The following is a 19,230-nucleotide window of genomic DNA, read 5'->3' as shown; positions in this document are numbered from 1 at the left end:
TGCTAAAATAATGTCATCAAAGCTAAAAAAAGTGAAATCCTGTCTTGTCTGAATCTAAAATATTGCATGCAAAACATGATTTAGAATAAACAATGACCAATGAACTATATACTTGAACACCACAGCTGTCTTGAAGTGCACAAAAAAAAGACTGAACCCAAATAAACTTAAGAAATAGCACATGAAACTGCAACACATTGTAATTTGTTCCATTTCATATAACAATATGAATAAGGCTAAAAGCAAAAACAAGATCAAGAGAAAAATGAGGGTATGCAGCACGTGGGACTTTCGGCAAGGTGATGCCAATACCTGGCACTGGTTCCTTGTTGAAGCTTATGCTGATGACATGGTCGGACACATCACCAGGCACAAAAGACACTGCAAACTTGGCCCCTCCCATGGGATGAACAACCGTGGGGACATCCCGGTTGCGGGAGGTCACCGATATAGCCAGGTTGCCTTCACCGGCACACCCCACGTCGACTGCAAAGAGAGGGGAACATGAAGAGCTGACATTCAAAGCAATTCTTGTTCTCTAAACAAAGGGCTGCTGCCTCCTAAAGGATGTGCAGATAGGTACAGGGTCAGTCAAAAGTTCCCAGGCCATAGGGTCTGCTTTAGAGCGCTATAGACGGGCAGTTACGACACCACCGAAACCAAAAATCTCTATAGAGGAGAGAAGAACTACCATTCTCACTTCTTAGAAGCTTAATATCTCTGTTGCTATCATAAGTGGCAAGATATGCCGCTGAAAAGCAGACCCTGTGGCCTGGGAACTATTGACCAACCATGTACAAACATTTTCAGTGGTATGTCACCTGTTGTGCCGTGGTTGACTATCAAGTTAAAGTAGAACATTTTTAAAATACATAATACAAAAGAAATAAAACACAAAATACATTAAAACTGCTTAAACTTGCCAACAAGTAACATTATGTGATGTTACTAAAACTCAACGAAAAATGAAGATTGCTGAAATGCAAAAGCAAGCTTACTCTCTTTCTTACGCACACCTGTGATGTCTTTGCTGGTGAAAATGTTTACCACTTCAGCTTCGGGCACATGCACGCACTTTGGAAGATGAATGGCTGTCTGTTATGTTGTCTTACCCACAACAATGTGCATTGAGAGAAACCTGTATTTCATGCCAGCAGCTGCCATCATTGCAAGTGCTTATGTCAGAGCCTGTTTGATACAGTGCAACAATCTAATCTGCTTGCACAAATGGAGAGTTTCTCCTTCACTCTTGTATACAGTAACTGCTTGTGGCTACATGGCACCTGTGCCTCACCTGTGAACTGCACCGGCTTTCCCAGCATGCCTTGGGTCACAGCACTCACGTCCACCTTGTGGGCGTCGTACGCCTTCACTGTTGCCGGTGTGCCTGCAAGAACCTTGCCAGCATGCTCCACCTGCACCATGTATGGGCCTGCCAGCCAGCATGGAAAAGAATGCCAGTGTTTAATTATGAGGCCCTCATTTCATGTGCAAAGATATCAAGATTTATTTTGGTTTCAGTAACAACTATGGAGATACTTCGGGGCCCCAGAGTCGCAGGCGATCTCAAAGGTGACAGCCTCAGTACGGCTTAAACAGTCTCACAGACAGAGAGTCCTTCTGATCACAAAAGCATGAGTAATAGCAGAACCACTGTGAAGCATGCTGAACCACTGAACTGGTACACTTCATATGTACATTTGTGACAGCAACAACAGCCACAAAAATAAAAACAGTTAAACGTTTCGAATTTGATGGAATCAAAGACTTTCCCCACTTACCTACTTCCTCTGGGACAAACTCGACATTCAGTCCTCCTCTCGAACTATGGCTTACTTTAGCAGGAATCTTTTTGTCGCGAGGAGCTGTGTGGAAAGAATAAATATACAAATAAGTAAGCATACAGCATGTACAGTACAGCTAACAAACGAAAAATGCACCCTGTTCCTCTACTGCTACTGTATCAAAAGCAAATAAGTAAACAAGCAAAATTTGATTCATACGTGCACACCACTGTGCAGCTGAGGCAGGGTACTCTCACACTATTACGCAAGACTAATTTTGAGCACCTCATTCATTTAAATGACAATTTGGTGAAACAAAAGTAAAAGGATTGTGCTTTCTGACATTATTATGCACAAAATTTATGCTAGCTGCACCTCCTCAAGACCAGCTAAAATAGCTGCACTAAAAGAGGCAATCGTCAGCACACCATGGCAAAAATGCGCTAAACACAAGGCAGAAATTATGCCAAATTTTGTTTTTGCCAATGGCTAAACTTTCACAGCATCTAAAATTTCTGTCTTATTGGCTCCTCACTGATTGTCTTATTGAGGACAAGGAACTTGGGGAGGAGATATAATGCGCAGAACAGGTATCCATGCAAAAACCGGTCTTATGGAGTGAAATAGCAGATATCAAGAGGAGGAGAATGCAGCCAAGAATGGCAGACTCAGCTATTCTGATAAGGTTAAAAATTTGCTAGATAATGGTGGCCACAGCTGGCATAAGTCAACGAGCACTTGGCGATCACTGGGAAAGGATTTAAATCTGGTCTACTGTCCACCCTCAATAATTTAAACTCAAAGGGGACTGAACATTTGTGCAGGCTATTGATGTTGAGCAGATCCAAGCATAAGTTTATAAAGCCCAGAATTTAGATTAAGTTCAAATTAATAGGAGTTCAATGTATAACATAACTATTATAAAATGGGGGTTTATTGAAAGGCACTGGGGCGACGGGAGCAGTGGCGAATACAGTCCGAGGTCAGCCAGATCGAGCACAGACACACGCGGCGATAGCAATGCGTCTGAGGTGCATGTTCATCTTTGACTTTTCACTAATGTGCACTCCTGTACACTATTAGTGATGATGCCATGTTGTTGGTGATATGTTTCTGTATGCATTTCTGGCTCTCACAATCAACTGCAGCATTGCAGCACATACGTAATATACCTAACTTTCCTCATCAGCTGGGTTTAACGCCTATAAATTTTAGCAGGAGACCATTTGTACCATTGTAACTTTCATGAAATGACCTGTCCCAAAGCTCTCTGAAATAAAGAAACATCTTTATGAGGTTGTTTATAGTGGTATTGTTCCTATAAAATTGCGCCAAATGAGCTAGCATGTATCTAATGCACAAATGTTTGCGTACTCACAGACAATGGTCACCCGCAGCTGATCTTCATCTGACACCTCTGAAACATGAAACCTGCTAGGACGATTGACAGGCACTAGCTCCAAGGAGCTCAGGTCCACAGAGCACTGGTTTGTGTCAGACACTGGGAGCACCACTGGACAGCCTGCACAAAATGAAAGTAATACGGGCTTGGTACATGTCAAAGAAAGTATAAATGTGCAAATGAAATAGTCGTACAAGACTAGAAGACATGAAGAAATGACACCTTTGGTGCAGACTTACAACTTTTTCGCTGCTGGAACAAAATCACAAACAATGTAAGTGGAAAAATAACCGGCGTTCAACCACAGCAACCTTGTGCGCATGCATGACTACCAATGAATAAAAACAAACAAAAGAAAATGCACTAGAATCTCTGCCTGTGTTCAAAAAAGAGGGTATAAAAGCAAAAGCAACAGAAAAAACACAAGACAATTGGAACAAGAGACCTGTCTTGTCTGGAGCTGAACTTAAAACAAAAGGATTGAAAGGACCTAGGATGAAAAGCTGCAGGCAAGCAGCTTGGTGGTGCCTGGGGCCCCTGCTATTCTTGGTGAGCACAGCTGGGCCATTCACATTAAAGCAAATCAGGGATAAAGGCAGGAATACACAATTTAACACAATTAAAACAACATAATACATAAAATGAGTTGCCTTTGTATCACATTTATAACCATAATAACAATGTAATATGCAAAACAAAGTTTCAAAAATTCAAATGAAACAACAGGACAGGCTCAAGAACAGTAAAACAGAATTAATCACAATTACTAACCAAATATTTGAATAACCTTTTAAAAGGCACACAGTTAAGGTGCTACTTACATTTGCACTATAGCACACCTATAGATTAGATGTTAACACTTGACACAGTGGAATCTAATTAATTCAGACTCACTTATTTCTAACTGCCTCTTTATTTGAATTGATCCTATGGTCCAGTAAACACTGAGGTTATTAAAAGGCTTCTCTTAATTGGAGTCACACACAATTTAAATAAATTTTCGGCCCTTCTGAGTTCTCATTGTTGAGAGTCAGCTGAAGGCTAGCGGTCATCTTTTTTTCTGACCCCGCTAAAGATGACACGTACAAGTTGAAAAATACTTTTTGAAAAGGAAGTCCATTCAGGAACGTATTCTGGTTGGGTCCAGTTCAAATACATGACATCACTTAGACTGGGACCCTTCTGACTAAAACAAGGTCAGCCAGAAGTATTCTAACTAGGATAAATGCAATGCCACAATTTTGACTGCAGTCTGTTTGATGTTTTCACCTGGAATCTTTAGACCATCTGTTACAAAAATACTACCACTCTAAAGCACAAGGTTGGTCCATCGCATTAACTTGGTTCACAGCTTAGTAGTACAATCCTGCTACAGTTGGCAACCAACTTTTCATACTCACTAGGGGTCATGAAAATGACTGAAAAATAGGGCTGTCCAGAAAATGAAATTTCACTGAAAAAATCACGAACTTATTGTGAATATGTTGGAGGATGGGGTCAGTTGTATTACACACATTCTGAAGCTCCTCATGACTATATTTCGCTGCATGTCATATGCACTGACGACAGGCGGCCACCGTTTTCACGAGCTCATCCTGGCTGTGCTGCACTTGCATGTCGCCGATGAATTCACGAGCTGAGACAAAGTCTAGACGGGAAAGTGAACACGCCACTGTGGGAGCTGTGCTGCGCCCACAGTACGATAGGCCCAGAACGAGAACGCGAAGGTGGCGAAACAATAAGAACCGAGAAATGGCCAAAGCAAGCGCTCCATCAGCGTTGGCCTTCATCATTAGGCCAGCGACTAAAGTCAAAATCGGCATCGTATCTGGCGATATGCACTCTGTGGTGGCTTGTGTATAAGGAGAGGTGCCTTGCCTGCTATCGAAACGCCAGCTGTTTACGGTTTTACGATAGAAAAGTCAGAGTTGCGGTGCGTTTGCCGTGGGTGCGCTGCCTTGCTTTGAAAGGCACCACCATTTCCTTCTGAGCCTGCCGTCTCCATGAAGCCATACGCCTCTCACACACTTCGCTGCTACCTCTTCCCGTATGTGGGATGAAAGATTCGGCACAGATGAGTTGAGCGAACTCTGACTACTGTTCAAGTTTTTGCGGCGAAAGAAGATATTTGAGAATGGTACGGCAAAACAGCGCTGACGGACGGGACGGAAGAAGAGACAAACACATGCGCTGTCTCTTCTTCCGTCCCGTCCGTCAGCGCTGTTTTGCCGTACCATTCAACATGAACCAACCAGCCCGACTCAGCCCTCTCCTTGAACGTTTGAGAACAGTACGAATTTGAAACCACGCAGGCACAATGTGCCGCCTTGTACAGAATTTCAGCATCGCAATTTAAGGGGCTCCCTTTAAGCTTGAATTTCGTTTTATTTGATGAAGTTTTCGATCTCTCCTGCAGTTTGAATTAATGAAGTTCCAGTGCACACATTATATGGCGGCTTGGGTACTGGCGGTGAGTGCGAACGAGGTCCTAAAAATCGAGCAGTCAGTTGCAGTGTGTCCTAAATTTCAGGAGCTCTATACATTGCCTCTATGGGCCATGTCACGGTGCCACGAAAAAGTCTGAATAATCAAGCAAGTCCCAAAAATCAGGCGTCTGAATTTCCGGTCGCCAACTGTACATATAGAGAAGACCATCAGGTCATTTTGTTTTGTTCCCCCGCTTCATTATTATTATTATTATTATTATTATTATTATTATTATTATTATTATTATTATTATTATTATTATTATTATTATCTTCAAAGTGCCTTCCAGCCGCACTCCAAGCCTGCTCCGATGGAGAACTCAAACTTAGTGTGGTGCATACCTGGCACATTCTCCCCATTGAACATGATGCTGACCATGTGAGGCACAGCCCGCAGTGGCTTGAAGCTGACCAGGCACCGACCACTGTTGAGCACTTGCACTTGGTTGGGTACCTCGCCGCTGTTCACGGATATCTCCAGCTGCCCCTCGCCAGCTCTCGATGCATCCACTGCACAGAAGTTAAGTAATCTCCTATGTACAACCTGCTCCGAGAGACAACATTAGCTTGTGCAAAAAGGCAAAAAAAAAAAATGTGTATTAGGCTGTCTAACCAGGCAACCCACCAGAGCACATCTTGATAAGATTTATTACATATCTACTGTAGCACATTCAGTTGCATGTCACATGTTGCTGGCTCATTTTCTTTTTATATATTCCTGTTGAAATTCCTTGTGCCTTGCTAATATTGGGTTTTAGACTTCAGGCACCTGCATTTACTTTTTGTCAAGAAGGACGAATGCATAAAGGCCAACTGCCCTCTAAATTCATATTGTGGCTAGTCTACGCACCATTTAGTGAAGCAGCTTGCACTGAGTCGAATATAAAATGTAAATCAGAGCATGCTGATGCATCTATGGCAGAAAGGAAGCCAAAATGCTCGTGAGAGACAGGTTAATAATTTTTCAAACGTACCTAATACAAGTGTTGGACAACCGTTCTTAACAGGAAGTAACTTTTTTTTTTCTATAATTTCATTTTTATAAAAGTTAGTCAGATATAAATAGCACAGATTTTCAAGAACAGTATGGCTTGTGTCAGTTCACCACCAGCAAAAGAACTTGTGCACCAAGAGCAGGGCAGGTGATGAGCAGATGCAACGGCAGCCCTTCGCATGTTAGATTATTGACAATAACACAGTGTCACTAACGCTGAAGAAAATGTGCACCAGTTAAAAAAACATGATTAAATAAATTATTTACGCTACTTTCAGCAAGGCCTATAGAAGCTGTTAAGCAAAAGACAGTCAGTCAGCGCATATTAGTGATTGCTTGAGCCGGGTATTAATGCCTTTACACGAGCTGTTGTGTTGCTCAGAGACAGATTAATGCTTTGCCTTGCTAAGCCACTAGGCTGTCCCATATTCTGCACAGAGGTGGTTCAAATAAGCCGTGACTTTTTATTTATTGCTATGTTTAGCTGTGGTCACATGAACTGGAGGTGCACATCCCCTGCAGCACTGCAGCAATGTTGGACTGGAAAATGAAAATTCAAAGTAGCAGGAACGACCATACCATCCGACATTCTGGGGCAAAACTCCTGCTGTGGAGGCGAAGTAGTACTCATGGCAGAGCGGGTTTTGATCCCAGACAAACGGAGACTACCATATTATTCTCAGTGAAAAAAAATATGTGACTCATTGTGACTATGCGACTCATTACTGCCACCGATAATGCCCATATCTGATTCATTCTGCCCAAATCAGTTAAGACACCTCCTAACAACATACAAAACAAAACCCACAGCAAAATGCAGCCTCTGTGCAAAATTTTAGCACGAACAAGCCCACGCTGAGGTAACGTAAGTAGAAGCATTAGAACCTATCATCAGCCTGTCCACAAAGGGTAGTCACTTACCTTGGAACTGAGATGTTTGGCCAACAATACAGGACTGTGGCACATCACTGAGAGTGATGCATGAAGCATCATAAGCCTTTGACACAAAAGGGCTACCGGGAACCTTCTGCCCTCCAGCCATAACTTCTATTTGGTAAGTGCCTGAAAAGCATATCAAAAGAGAATGTCATGAGCTTTTATAGCAGTGTAGAAAATAGCCATTACAACAGTCACCAGCACCAAAAAAATAAAATGCCGATCTATCTTATTACTTACAGAAGATGCATGAATTGAACGCTTACATTTTCCAGTGAAATAAAGGAAATGGGCCTCGGACGAAAAACTACCAGGGTAGCTTGAAAGGTGCCTGAGGCCCAGTTGGGCAAGTAAATAAAAATTAAAAGGCAGAGCAACAGAGCATGTGCAGGCTCACAGGCAAACATATACATGAAGCACGTCATGGCACAGTACAAAACAGCGAAATTTTCGTTCATTAAATGAATAAAATAAAAAGAATGGCAGTAAACCACCAAAGATCGTTGAACAGTATGCAACAATGTGCAGCTTGACCTTAAGAAGTTAAGTGCTCAAGATAATGCCCCCCTAGGCAAGGAAAAGAACGATGGAGCTGCATGAAAGAAATACAATTTAAAGTCCTTCATGGGTGCTGTAAAAATGAATGGGTTGTTTACATAATGATGATTTAACTTGTATGGTAAAATGAACCAAAGGTACTGGTTGCCATATGATGTCCTCCTTCAAGGAACGTCCCATTCTTGTTTGCTTCTGGCAAACAAGCATTTTTTTTAAGCTTAGGTCTAGCAAGAATCCTCAGAAAGTCGGATACACATCGTGGCCACAACCTAAGGCAATGCAGTAAGGGATACTCAAACATGGTATGCACGCGAAAGATCTTATACTGGGAAAATAAACTTCCCATATGAGCAGTGTAGCCTGTGCCAGCAATATGTCTAATTGCCTTCTTTTTGGGGGGCAAGTATTATATCAAGGGGAAAGCCTTTAATGCCTCATTGTTGTGGACAGAAGGCTGACAGGTGTCCACCCAGATATGTGAGACAGTTACTGCATAATTTCCTTTCCTCAAATACAATTTTCATTTTCTTCATTACCCCCCCCTCTCTCTTTCTTCTTGCACTACCACTTTCTCCCTTCCTGTGCATGCCATTCAGGTGTCCACCCAGATGACAGATAATTACTGTACCAGCCATTTCCTTTCCTCAAAAATCTAGTGTCAAAGGCCAAGGCATCAGCTGAAAGGGTGGTAGTGGTCCCTGGACTCCCTGGCAGTGTTGTAGCTACAACACTCCTAAAGGCGAAGCTTAAGTACCATTAAGTAGCAGTTAATTAGTATTTAGTGATTAACAATTAATTAGTAGTTTGTCATTAGTTAGTAATAAGTCATAAATTTTTAGGTTTGTTTTACATGTAGTGCCCCAAACAAGGTGTCATTAATTTATGTATGATTGAAATAATGCAAATAATGTGTAATAAATTGTAAGCTTATGCTTTGGGGAGAACTCACTGTGACATCTAGAGAGGAAGCCTACAGATTTCAAAAGCTTGCTTTTATTGTGCATTACATGTTCAGACCATATCATGAGAGAGTCGAAAATGACGCCTAGCGATTTAAACCTGTCCAAAATTTCAACAACATTGTTTTCTAGCTTTAGTTCATGTCTTACAATAATATCCAGGCTAAGAGGCCAAAAAAAGAGCCTTAGTCTTGCTGCAGTTAACTACCAAACCATTTGCGCAGAGCACAAAGGATCGGATTCCCTCTATTAATTAGTTCTCTGGCAGAGGAGCCCCTAAGGAAAAAAAACTTGTGTCATCAGTATACTGAATACAACTTACATTATGAGCTGTACTTGAAATGCCGTTTACATAGACATGACTTGTCTGCATGACCTGTCTGGAGAGATTTAGCAACATCTCCCTCTGTGCAAACCTTAGTTGCCATTGCCAAACGGGCATGCTACTTTGAACAGTGCTAATGTAATTACTTCATAGCTAAAAAAAAACAGCATGGTTGCACTCCCCACTTGTGAGCTCTTGCCAGTCTGGGACTTGCTTAGCACAGCTTTGATGCTTCTGAAGCTGGACAAAGCTTGTGTTTTGCTCCGAAATCCACTTCACATTTGCTAAATTCCCGATGGCACCTCTAAACATTTCATCCTTGGGAGGTGCTACAGAAGCCCAACCACAAGAAACAAATGCGTGTCAGCAGTGTTGGGCTTACCAGCTTCCAAAGCTGTGAACTCCACAAGGTGGCAGTCTGGACGCTCTAAAATAATGGGCTGGATTCTTGATTTTCCAGGGCCTAGACAGGAAATGAACAGCGCACATGTAAAGCTGTGGCTAATGGTGTTCGCAAGAATACAGGCGTTTCACTCTTGGTTTTTCCAACATTACACTTGTGTAAGGGCACGCTTGATTTTTACGCTCATGCCCGTCAGTGCAAGCAAGTATTGCTCAAACCAACCTTTGATGTTGACCTTGATGTCGTCTTTGTTGCAGCCTGGTGCATGCACCTCAAAGCTCGTTGTCTTGCCACAGCTAAATGTCTGCAGGCTTTGACCTCTGGCAGACACAGGTCCCCGTTTGGGCACCTCCCGAACCTCACATTTCCACGGAGAACCTGCCCATGTCAAGAAAAAAAAAAAAGCCGCAAACGTCCTGAAATTGAGCTTCAACTAAACTGAAAGCTCCTAATTAATCATTGATGTTAAAAAGTTAGTAGAAAGAAAACTTGTTTCCCCATGGAAGATGGCTAAATAGGACTGTAATAGCAGACCCGGTTGGTTTACAGAACAATTCTAAGTGGAATGCAGATAAGAGCTGCACAAGGGAAATTTAGCTTCCTCTGCTCAAGAATTTCACCATACACCAGTCTGAGGAGTTCAGGTACTCTCCTGGTCGCTGATCGAATGTAAAAATGCGTAATGACTCCTCACACAGATACTGTACTAAATCTGTCAATCCCATATAACCTTGTTTTAAAAGAATATGCAGTCTCATACCTGGAAATAAGTAAATACCAAGAAGCAATTGTGACTGAAAGAAACACATGAGCATGCGATAATGAAATTCTAGGGGGAAAAAAAGCAATTACCGGGGACTTTTTCACCATTGAATTTCATCTCGACAGTGTGCACTGTGGCTGTTCGGGGAACAAATGAGGCAAGGAAACGATGGCCGCCCAAAGGTTTAACATGGCTTGTAACGTGGTCACCATTCACCATGATCTCCAGGTTACCCGATCCAGCTTCAGCTCCATCAACTGCCAATACAAGACATAGAATCAGCTTGTTGAATGAGATCAGCCACTTGATTATGTAAGCTGTGGTATATATTATAAAAAATAGGTACATTTCTTTGTAATATATACCCTTTAACAGGACGCCTTTAACACCCCAGGCACATCGTAACTTTATTGGAGCCCCTTCCTGAGCTCCTTTAAAGAGAGAAGGGGCTTTCAACATCAACTTTCTTATTTTCAGATAGATTTTGAGGAAAAAGTGCTTGTATGCAAGTAATGCTTTCAAACTAAAGTGCACTAAATTTCAGCTTTATAACTGAAGAACTTTTTTTTCTACAATTCTCTTCTACACCTTGTGGAAAGCCTGCAGACTCTACAAAATGTGCTAAATGACCGGTTCAACATTCACTGCATTTCTGAATGCATACTATGTTTGATGACAATGTTAAGATTTTTTTTTTCCCACAACACAAATTTTTTGTTTTCATTTTTACAAAGCAGTTGGTATAGATATGTCTTAACTGTAAATAAGATGTCACACCGAAAGTCTACAATCTATCAAAATGAAGAACTAAATTGTCATTGCATAGGGTCAAAATAGACAAAACAGTCGTGAAAAAATCTGCTCCACAAGGTCAACATCTAGTCAGTAAACCAGAATGGAAAGAAATATGGATTTTTTAGTGTTTGTCCAATATGCACTGAGATTGTGGTTCCTGAAAATTTTTTCAGAGTACTTTCAATGCCTTTCAGCAATGAAACTTCGAGACAGCATAGCAAATGAGGCATACGTGTGGATGCAATGATTAAAAAAAAAAACAGATTTCTTTGTCCATTATTCGAGATTTGAAATCTAAGTGTCTCCTTAATGAACAAGAGATGAGGCAGGCACAAATAGATGCCTTGAAGGATGATACACAATGCAGCATGTACGTAATACAGAAAGGGCGTGACATACATTAAGACACATTGAGAGAAAGCACACTTGCACCTCCACCTCTGTGTTTGAGCTACAGTGTATAAATAGATAATGCTGACTGCTCTACTGACACAGGAAAACAAATTCTGCAGAAAGATAACACACAGAAACATTGAAGGAAGATAAATGCCCTAATGATGGTAAAACAGCACAATGGCACACGGACATAGATGAAAGGACACGACACAGTGCCAACTTGACACTTCCATGATCATGTGCCATTGCATTGTTTCACCATCATGCAAAACCAACTAAGCCAACAGTTTGTGCTAAAAATGGCCTTGCACATTACACAATGCTCCATCAGATCAAATTTAACTGATTATACCGGACATTTTAAAACGCTCATGAAAGCATGAAAGAAATCATTTATTTTGTTAGCTGCTCTACATGCGCAAACTAGCAAATTTAAGTATAGTTACCTCTATGGCAAAACGATGAAAAACTGAAATGCATTCCTATTCGACGTTTTTACCTTAAATGATTCGATTAAAAAAATCTAACACCAACTCTGCACTACTACTTGCTTCAATATATTTTAATATTTCTCTGGCATATAACTCTTTAACTGTATACTTCATTTTGAAGCTATATTTGATCACAATCCGGCTTATACTAAAAGCAAGAAGCAAACTTGGGTGAGACATGCAATGCACTATTAACAGGTGACCTGTCAGATTAACAGAGTAGATAACGAGGCAAGGTGCAAAGAATTAGGCAGAACAATGAGGAATAGTACAAAGATGACTGGTGCTTGACTTGAGTAACTGGTGGGCACCACACCAATGACCAAATTCATGGCAGGCTTCCGACCTGCATTGGACTCGACAATAATACTCGTGAAACCCTTTTGCTGAGAGACTGCAGGGGACTTACTCTCGAACTCAACAGGCTGTCCAACAGTTCCATTAGGCACATCTCCCACTTTAATCTTGGTAGCATCAAAAGCGTGGCTGTGAAAGGGGCTGCCTGGCAGGGGGCGGCCCTGGAGCTTCACTTCAATGATGTGTTCGCCCACTTCGGAGGTGATGAACTCGACGTCTACCTCTCCTGGATGTGGCACATCCATGTGCACGGGGAACTCCCGTCCTGAAGGAGCTGGACGAAGGAAAGGCCATGGAAATGACAATTCTTGGTGGTCACTTGCAATACATTCAGTAACAATGATTGTGAATTAAGGGGCACAGCAGTCAAAGCAAAGCATCTCCGAATATAGATTTTGCAACCCTCTTAGTATAAGCACACTTTCAATGCTGTTGTGCATTGACTGTTCCAGATGCACATGAAAAACGAACAACTGTCAGAGGAACAGGTGAGCTAACCTTTCTCACATTGCACTGCTGTATGTAGCATGGCCAGAAATAACACTTTTTGAAGTGCAGCTGAAGCAAAGGCTGATGACTATACCACCAGAGCAAAGGTGGGAGCTTTTTGGTGCTTTGAATAATCAATTATAAATGCTGGCATGAGTTCGGTGCACTGTCGTCACTCATCGCAACTCCAAATAATTAAGTACACAATATTCTTTTATTCTTGTTAAACTGGTGTCTTCAAGGCCAGTTCACTTTGGCAGCAACACCAGAAGGGCAGTGCAAAGCTCTGACAGCAACTGATATATTGAGCTTTAATAATTGTTGGGCAATACATGAGGCTAAGATATGAAGATGGTTTGCAAAGTCAATACCAAGATAAATATATAGTTTTGCTCACGAATAGGTTGCACCCAAAATGGTCCTATAACTAAAAGTACCGAGTAAATAAATGCATTCAAATGTTGTTCACTTCAACAGCTATTCAATTAAGCAGAGCAGCAACTTCCTGCGTAACAGGGGCATTAGCTGGTTAGCACACAAAAAAAAAACAGTTCAGTGAGATAAGTGCTAAACACATGAGACTTATCAGCATATAGTGGCCTGAATGCCATCTTCATGTTTCTGCTGTTAGCTTAAAAATGCTGTCTCCACTGTAGGTGCAATACATAGACGTGAGCACAACATTTTGTTTATTCATCAGAAGCCACAGTACCACTCCCAAAAATTTACCTCACCATTGTTCCCCGATCATATGCCACACAAGGAATGTTTCAAGTAGCCATGCTAAATACTGCGGTGAATTGATTAACTGAGTTTTCTTAACTTCAAATGCTATTCAGTTTCTTTCTTGACTGGGTCTGCCTCATTCAACTAATGTACTGAGCTCACCTACCAGTGACTGTCACCTGAAAGTCGTCTCGGTCAAAGTCGGGAGCGCTGATTCGGAATGTCGCAGGCTGCTTGACAGGCACAAGTTTCAGCGCTTCGCCGGAAATCTTCACCTGCGTTATGTCGCCACCTCCTCGAGGTGCAATTGGAGGAGGCCCTGCCTGTCTCGCTCCCTTCACTTCACTGCTAGCCTCGCTCACCCGCGCCCGCAGCTGCTCCACCTGATGATGCGTCTCTTGTCGGCTGTCTACTTGGTGCTCTTCTTTCGTTATCTGAAAGAGAACGAACACACGGTAAATGTGGGAAGACATCTAATGGATATATAAGAGAAAGAGAAAATGTGGATGCCAAGTTTTTGTTAGTATTGTTCAATCGTAGTGGTACCTGAACTGGAATAAAAATGCAGCGCTAGCAAAAACCTACAAACTCAAAAAGTTTATATGCATTGATGCAGCAACTGAAAGCTCTGACCAAGAAAAACAGACAGAAAACAGGAAAGCGTGGGAATAAAACAAACAAATGGTTATGCAGAAAACCATCTGCTCACAGTGGCAAAACTATTATCTGACATTATATTTCCTTTCACATCTTCCAGAGCTACACCTACTGTATCCCACACTCGTCGTCCACAACATGGCAGTTATAGTGCTCACAAAGCACATGAACTGTGCCCGAAACACTCGCAAAAAAACAAGGAACTACTTCTTGCCTACTGGCTCGAAGTTATGGTATTACACTGTGAAGCAGCCTCACATTTTGCTCCCGCAGCTTCTACGTAATTCCTGTCAGAGTCAAGCAGTGAGTGGAAGTCTTTTGCCATACCTGACGCTGGGCTACAACAGGCGGAGTCATTTGCCTCATTTCTGGACTCTTGCGCCTCTCCAGGGTTGTGGAAGTCCTTGAACTTGCAAAATGTTCTTCCCTATTCCCATTCCTCTCTTCGGACAATGCTCGGCTTTGGTTTCGAACTGATGGTGATGGGACAGCCGGTGCTGGCTTTCTTGGTGTAGGAGGTGGTGGTGCCTTGCTTGTGTGCCTTGACGAGGGTCGTTCAGGTGGCGATGAAACCACTCTGCTCACCACACTTTCCACATTGGCTCTTGTTGCATGTGTGATGCTCGACTCCTGTCGTGTGGTTGTTGTGGTCTCAGTACGAGACTGAAGGAACTCAAGTGCATTCCGCGACACACGGCCATCAGGGTCAGTCTTTGTGGGTGATGTGACTCGGGACGAGGCCAAGGAGGAAGGGAAGAAAGATGATGCTGAGCTAGACACTCTGTCTACACTTGGTGTTAATGTACGCATGAAGAAGGCTTCACTGAGTGAGCTTGGAGAGTCCGGCTCTTCAGCAGTGGAGATTATTGTGAAGGGAGAACCTATGAAAAAATTGCAGTCGACAAATCAGCCTCAACAGGATTGAAGTGGCACTTATCAGTCTTAGTTTGATCACCAAAAGGCAGCAGTTGCAGTGTGACACAAGTGCAGCTTCTGCTGCACACTAGTAAAAGCTGACCATGCATGAAATCTGCCTAAAAGGAAGCAGCAGAGACAAAAAGACCACAGAAATGAAGAAAACTATGATGCATGAAAGATTATACTCACTGCACAATCAAGAGGCCAATGACTGATGAAAATAAAAGGAGACTTCGTAAATTGTGGCAGAGTCATCTTATTTCTGTTCACTGTACTACATGGGTACTGGACTTAAAGGCATAATCCAGAAATTGCATTAATGCCATGCATACACATCTGCATCTTCAGACCACAAGGCAAATTTTGAATGCACTATATTCCAGAGATATTGCAAGCTACAAAACCTTGCGACCATTTTTGAAAGACAATTTTATTAACACATATGAGAAATAAGTTTGGCGGAGTCGAGGCATTCCTTTTCTAATTTCTTACTATCTTTATTTTCTCCCAGCTACAAAGTTGTTTTCAACTAAGCTGATGTGTTTAGGTATTTGTATGTGAAGGCAGGCAGTGAGGCTGTACATAATACTCACCATGCACATCAACATTATTGAATGTGGCAAAAATCTTGTAGTGGCCTTCCCTTGAAGGCAAGAATGAGACCACATAGATGCCATCGCCACGCTCATCTATGCTGACAGGCACATTGTGACCATCAATTTGTACATCCAGTTGAACTTTGCCCCAGCCAGCTCGACTTGCATCACACTCGAAGACCACCTCCTTGCCCACTTGCACGGCACTTGGACCGTTCACCTGCGTGTGCACGGCAAAACGAATGCATCTGCACGATCAAGCCAGGCTTAGGAGAGCACAGTTTTCAGCCATTTCAGTACACACAAACCACAGCAGCATATATAGAGGCAGATACCACAGCGGCATAGGGGCAGTGGCAGAATAAATAATCTGTTGTCAGCTGAACTGTTACACTGACGTTCAGAAAGGCACAACGCAAGCATCACAGGTCTAGCGCCTCATGCAGAAAATGGCAGAAGAAAAATGAATGACTAATTTCTTTGCAACTGCTCAACTGAGATCAGCAATCATTCCTTGCCTGTATAAAGAAATCCTTTATGGCTAGCTTGCATACATAAATGAATATGCCATCACACATTACACGACACAGATTCCAATGATGTTTCTTCAGTTTCAGCACATGGAGGAAAAATTTTTACTAATTAGCAAAAAAAATGTAGTCAAATTCAAGATAGACCATGCAGGCTAACCAAAATCATGCACAATGCACCTGTCTGCTAAGCACAACGAGGAGTTGAATGCCAAATTATAAGTGCCATCCAGACCACTCACTGTTACTTGTGTTGGATCATAGACGTAGCATGTAAATGGGCTGCCTTGGATGTGCTCCCCCGAGTAAGTGACATCAATTTTCCATTCACCTAGGAAAAATATTGGAAACATCTTATGTTGGAAACATACTGGAAACATCTGATATTGAAAACACCTGGAAGCATCTCATAGACAAGGTACATGATTTCAGTAAGGCATTTGATCCTGTGTCCCACAGCAAACTAATCTTAAAACTTCAGAACATTAATATTCCCTTACAGATTGTGAAATGGATTCAAGCCTGCCTTTCTTACAGAAAACAGTTAGTCCACGTCAACGGCTGCCCATCTGGAATTGTACCTATTGGCTCAGGGGTCTCCTGGGGAAGTGACCTTGGTCCATTTTTGTTTTTGGTATACATTAACGACATTGTTGCCTCAGTTGACATCACATCCATCAGTATAAGACTGTTTGCTGATGACTGTGTTCTACTCAACACCATTTGTTGTGTCGATGTTTCTTTGAATAATAACCTTAAAACTGTCCATCAATGGTGCAACCTTCAGTCTATGGAATTAAACAGAGAAAAATCAGTCCTTCCTGTGACTAACAACAAAATTCCATTTCAATTTTTGTACAATATCAAAGAATGTTCAATAGACCAGGTCAGTGAATATAAATACCTAGGTGTTACCATCACTGGCCACTTGAATGTCCCAGGTGAAAATTTGTTAATGGGAACAAACTGGTTTGTACTGGTTCCAACAGGGTCCTTACTGGTTTTCTGCTGGTTTGCATTGTTTCTAGCGTAAGGGCTTTTTGCTGTTGTGTTCAGAGAGCTTTTTCCTTTGTTTGCATGGCAACAATATCCTTCAGCCAACAGAATCTTGCAGCTAAATATATTCGACTGTGAGCGCTAGAAATTAGATAAATAGTGCCAAAATTTGATGAGAAAGCTTTGCTTATCAACCATTCCTCACTAAAACCTGTGGGACACCCATTATGGGGGGATATATAAGCTTGAGCCCATATGGTATTAGAATGTGAGTATGAGTTAAACATGCAAGTTGTATGTATTTTATAGTGCTTTAGTGTCAATCTATTTCCTGCTTTTCAAGTGGGGGCTTAAAGCTGTACTTGCGTCCTACTATGGGCAGAGTTGCATGGTCCTGTAGGACGAGTTTACCAATTTACCGTAGGTTTTGAGTGTTTTGAAGCGAAAAGCTTCACTAGGCTAGTCAACACCGAGGCTAGCGTGGGCCCTATCGTCAGGAAAAGCCACAGGTGCGCATGCGCGAACTACATGACATCACAGGAGAGGCGCAGGTGGTCGGAGCCACCGCTGCCGCTGCCACGACTCTGCAACAACCGCGTGACATCACAGGAGAGGCGCATGCCGCCGTCGCTCTGCTGGTTGACCTTTAGCTGCTGCTGCGCGCTTCTGCGCATGCGCGGCTGTGGTTGGAGCTGCTGTGACTCTGTCGGTATATATGTAGGAGAGCTCTGAGAGGTGCGCAGGCGGCCATGGAAGACGATGCTGAAGTGGTGGCATGGAAATTGGCCGAGAACCAGCGAATAAATGCGAGACGTAGGGCTCAAGAAGCTACGCAGAGGAAACCATAAGCTAAGCCATGGCATCGCCAAAGCTTTTCACTTCTGTTATCCAGGCTTAACCGAGCTAAGCCCCAGCCAATTTTTTTTGCTGTTTTTCTTGAGCATGCTCAATGTTTAGGAGCTTGCTTTAACATTTGTTTTTAATGTTTCAGAAAGGTTCAAAAATTAAAGGCTATATTATTATCATCATCAGCAGCAGCAGCAGCCTGACTACACCCACTGCAGGGCAAAGGCCTCTCCCATGTCTCTCCAATTAACCCTGTCCTCATATATATATTATACGAATGATATATCTAAACAGAATTAAATGTAATGTTTGGTGCTATATGGAAGCTAATGGCTCCAACGCCTACTGGTTCCGTCAGGTGCGGGTTCCAGTAGCTGCTGGGAATGTGCTAACAAACTGGTAGTACTGGAAACAGTAGGATCCCAGTAGAAAACCAGCAGCAAATTTTACCTGGGGTTATATTCAATTCATATCCCAGATTACATTCATCATCGCCTTCCGGGGCTGCAAACAACATTTTGTCATAAGAAAGTAGAAAAATGCTTGCCAGACTGCAGTTTCCATTTCTGCTTTACAATCGCCAACTAATATCACGACTGTTCATTCACCCACGCGTAGATCATCAAACTCTGTGCTCCTAACTTCACAAACAGAAACTATACTTTGCCCGTATTAACAGTTTTAAAAACTCGTTTTTTGCACGCTACCATCTCCCAGTGAAATGCACTTCCATTAGATGTCTTTTCCACTGATAATGAAAATCTTTTTTTTGAAATATGTGTATGAAAAGCCCCATGTTGAATGAATTTTCCTCTGTCCTGTT

General features: G+C 42.2%; 1 protein-coding gene across 2 annotated transcripts in view; it reads right to left on the bottom strand.

Moving 5' to 3' along the window:
* The window catches only part of jbug (filamin-type immunoglobulin domains fbug), a 183,161-nt gene that overhangs the window by 55,810 nt on the left and 108,121 nt on the right, over positions 1 to 19,230 (bottom strand). For both annotated transcript variants that reach the window (XM_089544168.1, XM_089544169.1), the window contains 14 exons: positions 16,808 to 16,896; positions 16,033 to 16,255; positions 14,849 to 15,402; positions 14,031 to 14,298; positions 12,702 to 12,923; positions 10,700 to 10,867; positions 10,070 to 10,225; positions 9,827 to 9,907; positions 7,588 to 7,728; positions 6,015 to 6,182; positions 3,163 to 3,306; positions 1,782 to 1,865; positions 1,295 to 1,432; positions 313 to 486 (listed from right to left, as the gene is read on the bottom strand). In XM_089544168.1, coding sequence (XP_089400294.1) covers positions 313 to 486; positions 1,295 to 1,432; positions 1,782 to 1,865; positions 3,163 to 3,306; positions 6,015 to 6,182; positions 7,588 to 7,728; positions 9,827 to 9,907; positions 10,070 to 10,225; positions 10,700 to 10,867; positions 12,702 to 12,923; positions 14,031 to 14,298; positions 14,849 to 15,402; positions 16,033 to 16,255; positions 16,808 to 16,896 — 2,610 coding nt within the window. The remainder of the gene's footprint in view (positions 1 to 312; positions 487 to 1,294; positions 1,433 to 1,781; positions 1,866 to 3,162; positions 3,307 to 6,014; positions 6,183 to 7,587; positions 7,729 to 9,826; positions 9,908 to 10,069; positions 10,226 to 10,699; positions 10,868 to 12,701; positions 12,924 to 14,030; positions 14,299 to 14,848; positions 15,403 to 16,032; positions 16,256 to 16,807; positions 16,897 to 19,230) is intronic.

This window comes from Amblyomma mixtum, chromosome 5 (genome assembly GCF_055824585.1).
Source record: "Amblyomma mixtum isolate Tamu chromosome 5, ASM5582458v1, whole genome shotgun sequence".
Classification (NCBI taxonomy): domain Eukaryota; kingdom Metazoa; phylum Arthropoda; class Arachnida; order Ixodida; family Ixodidae; genus Amblyomma; species Amblyomma mixtum.
The sequence above is the reverse complement of the archived record's forward strand: the minus strand, read 5'-3'. Positions and strand labels throughout refer to the sequence as shown.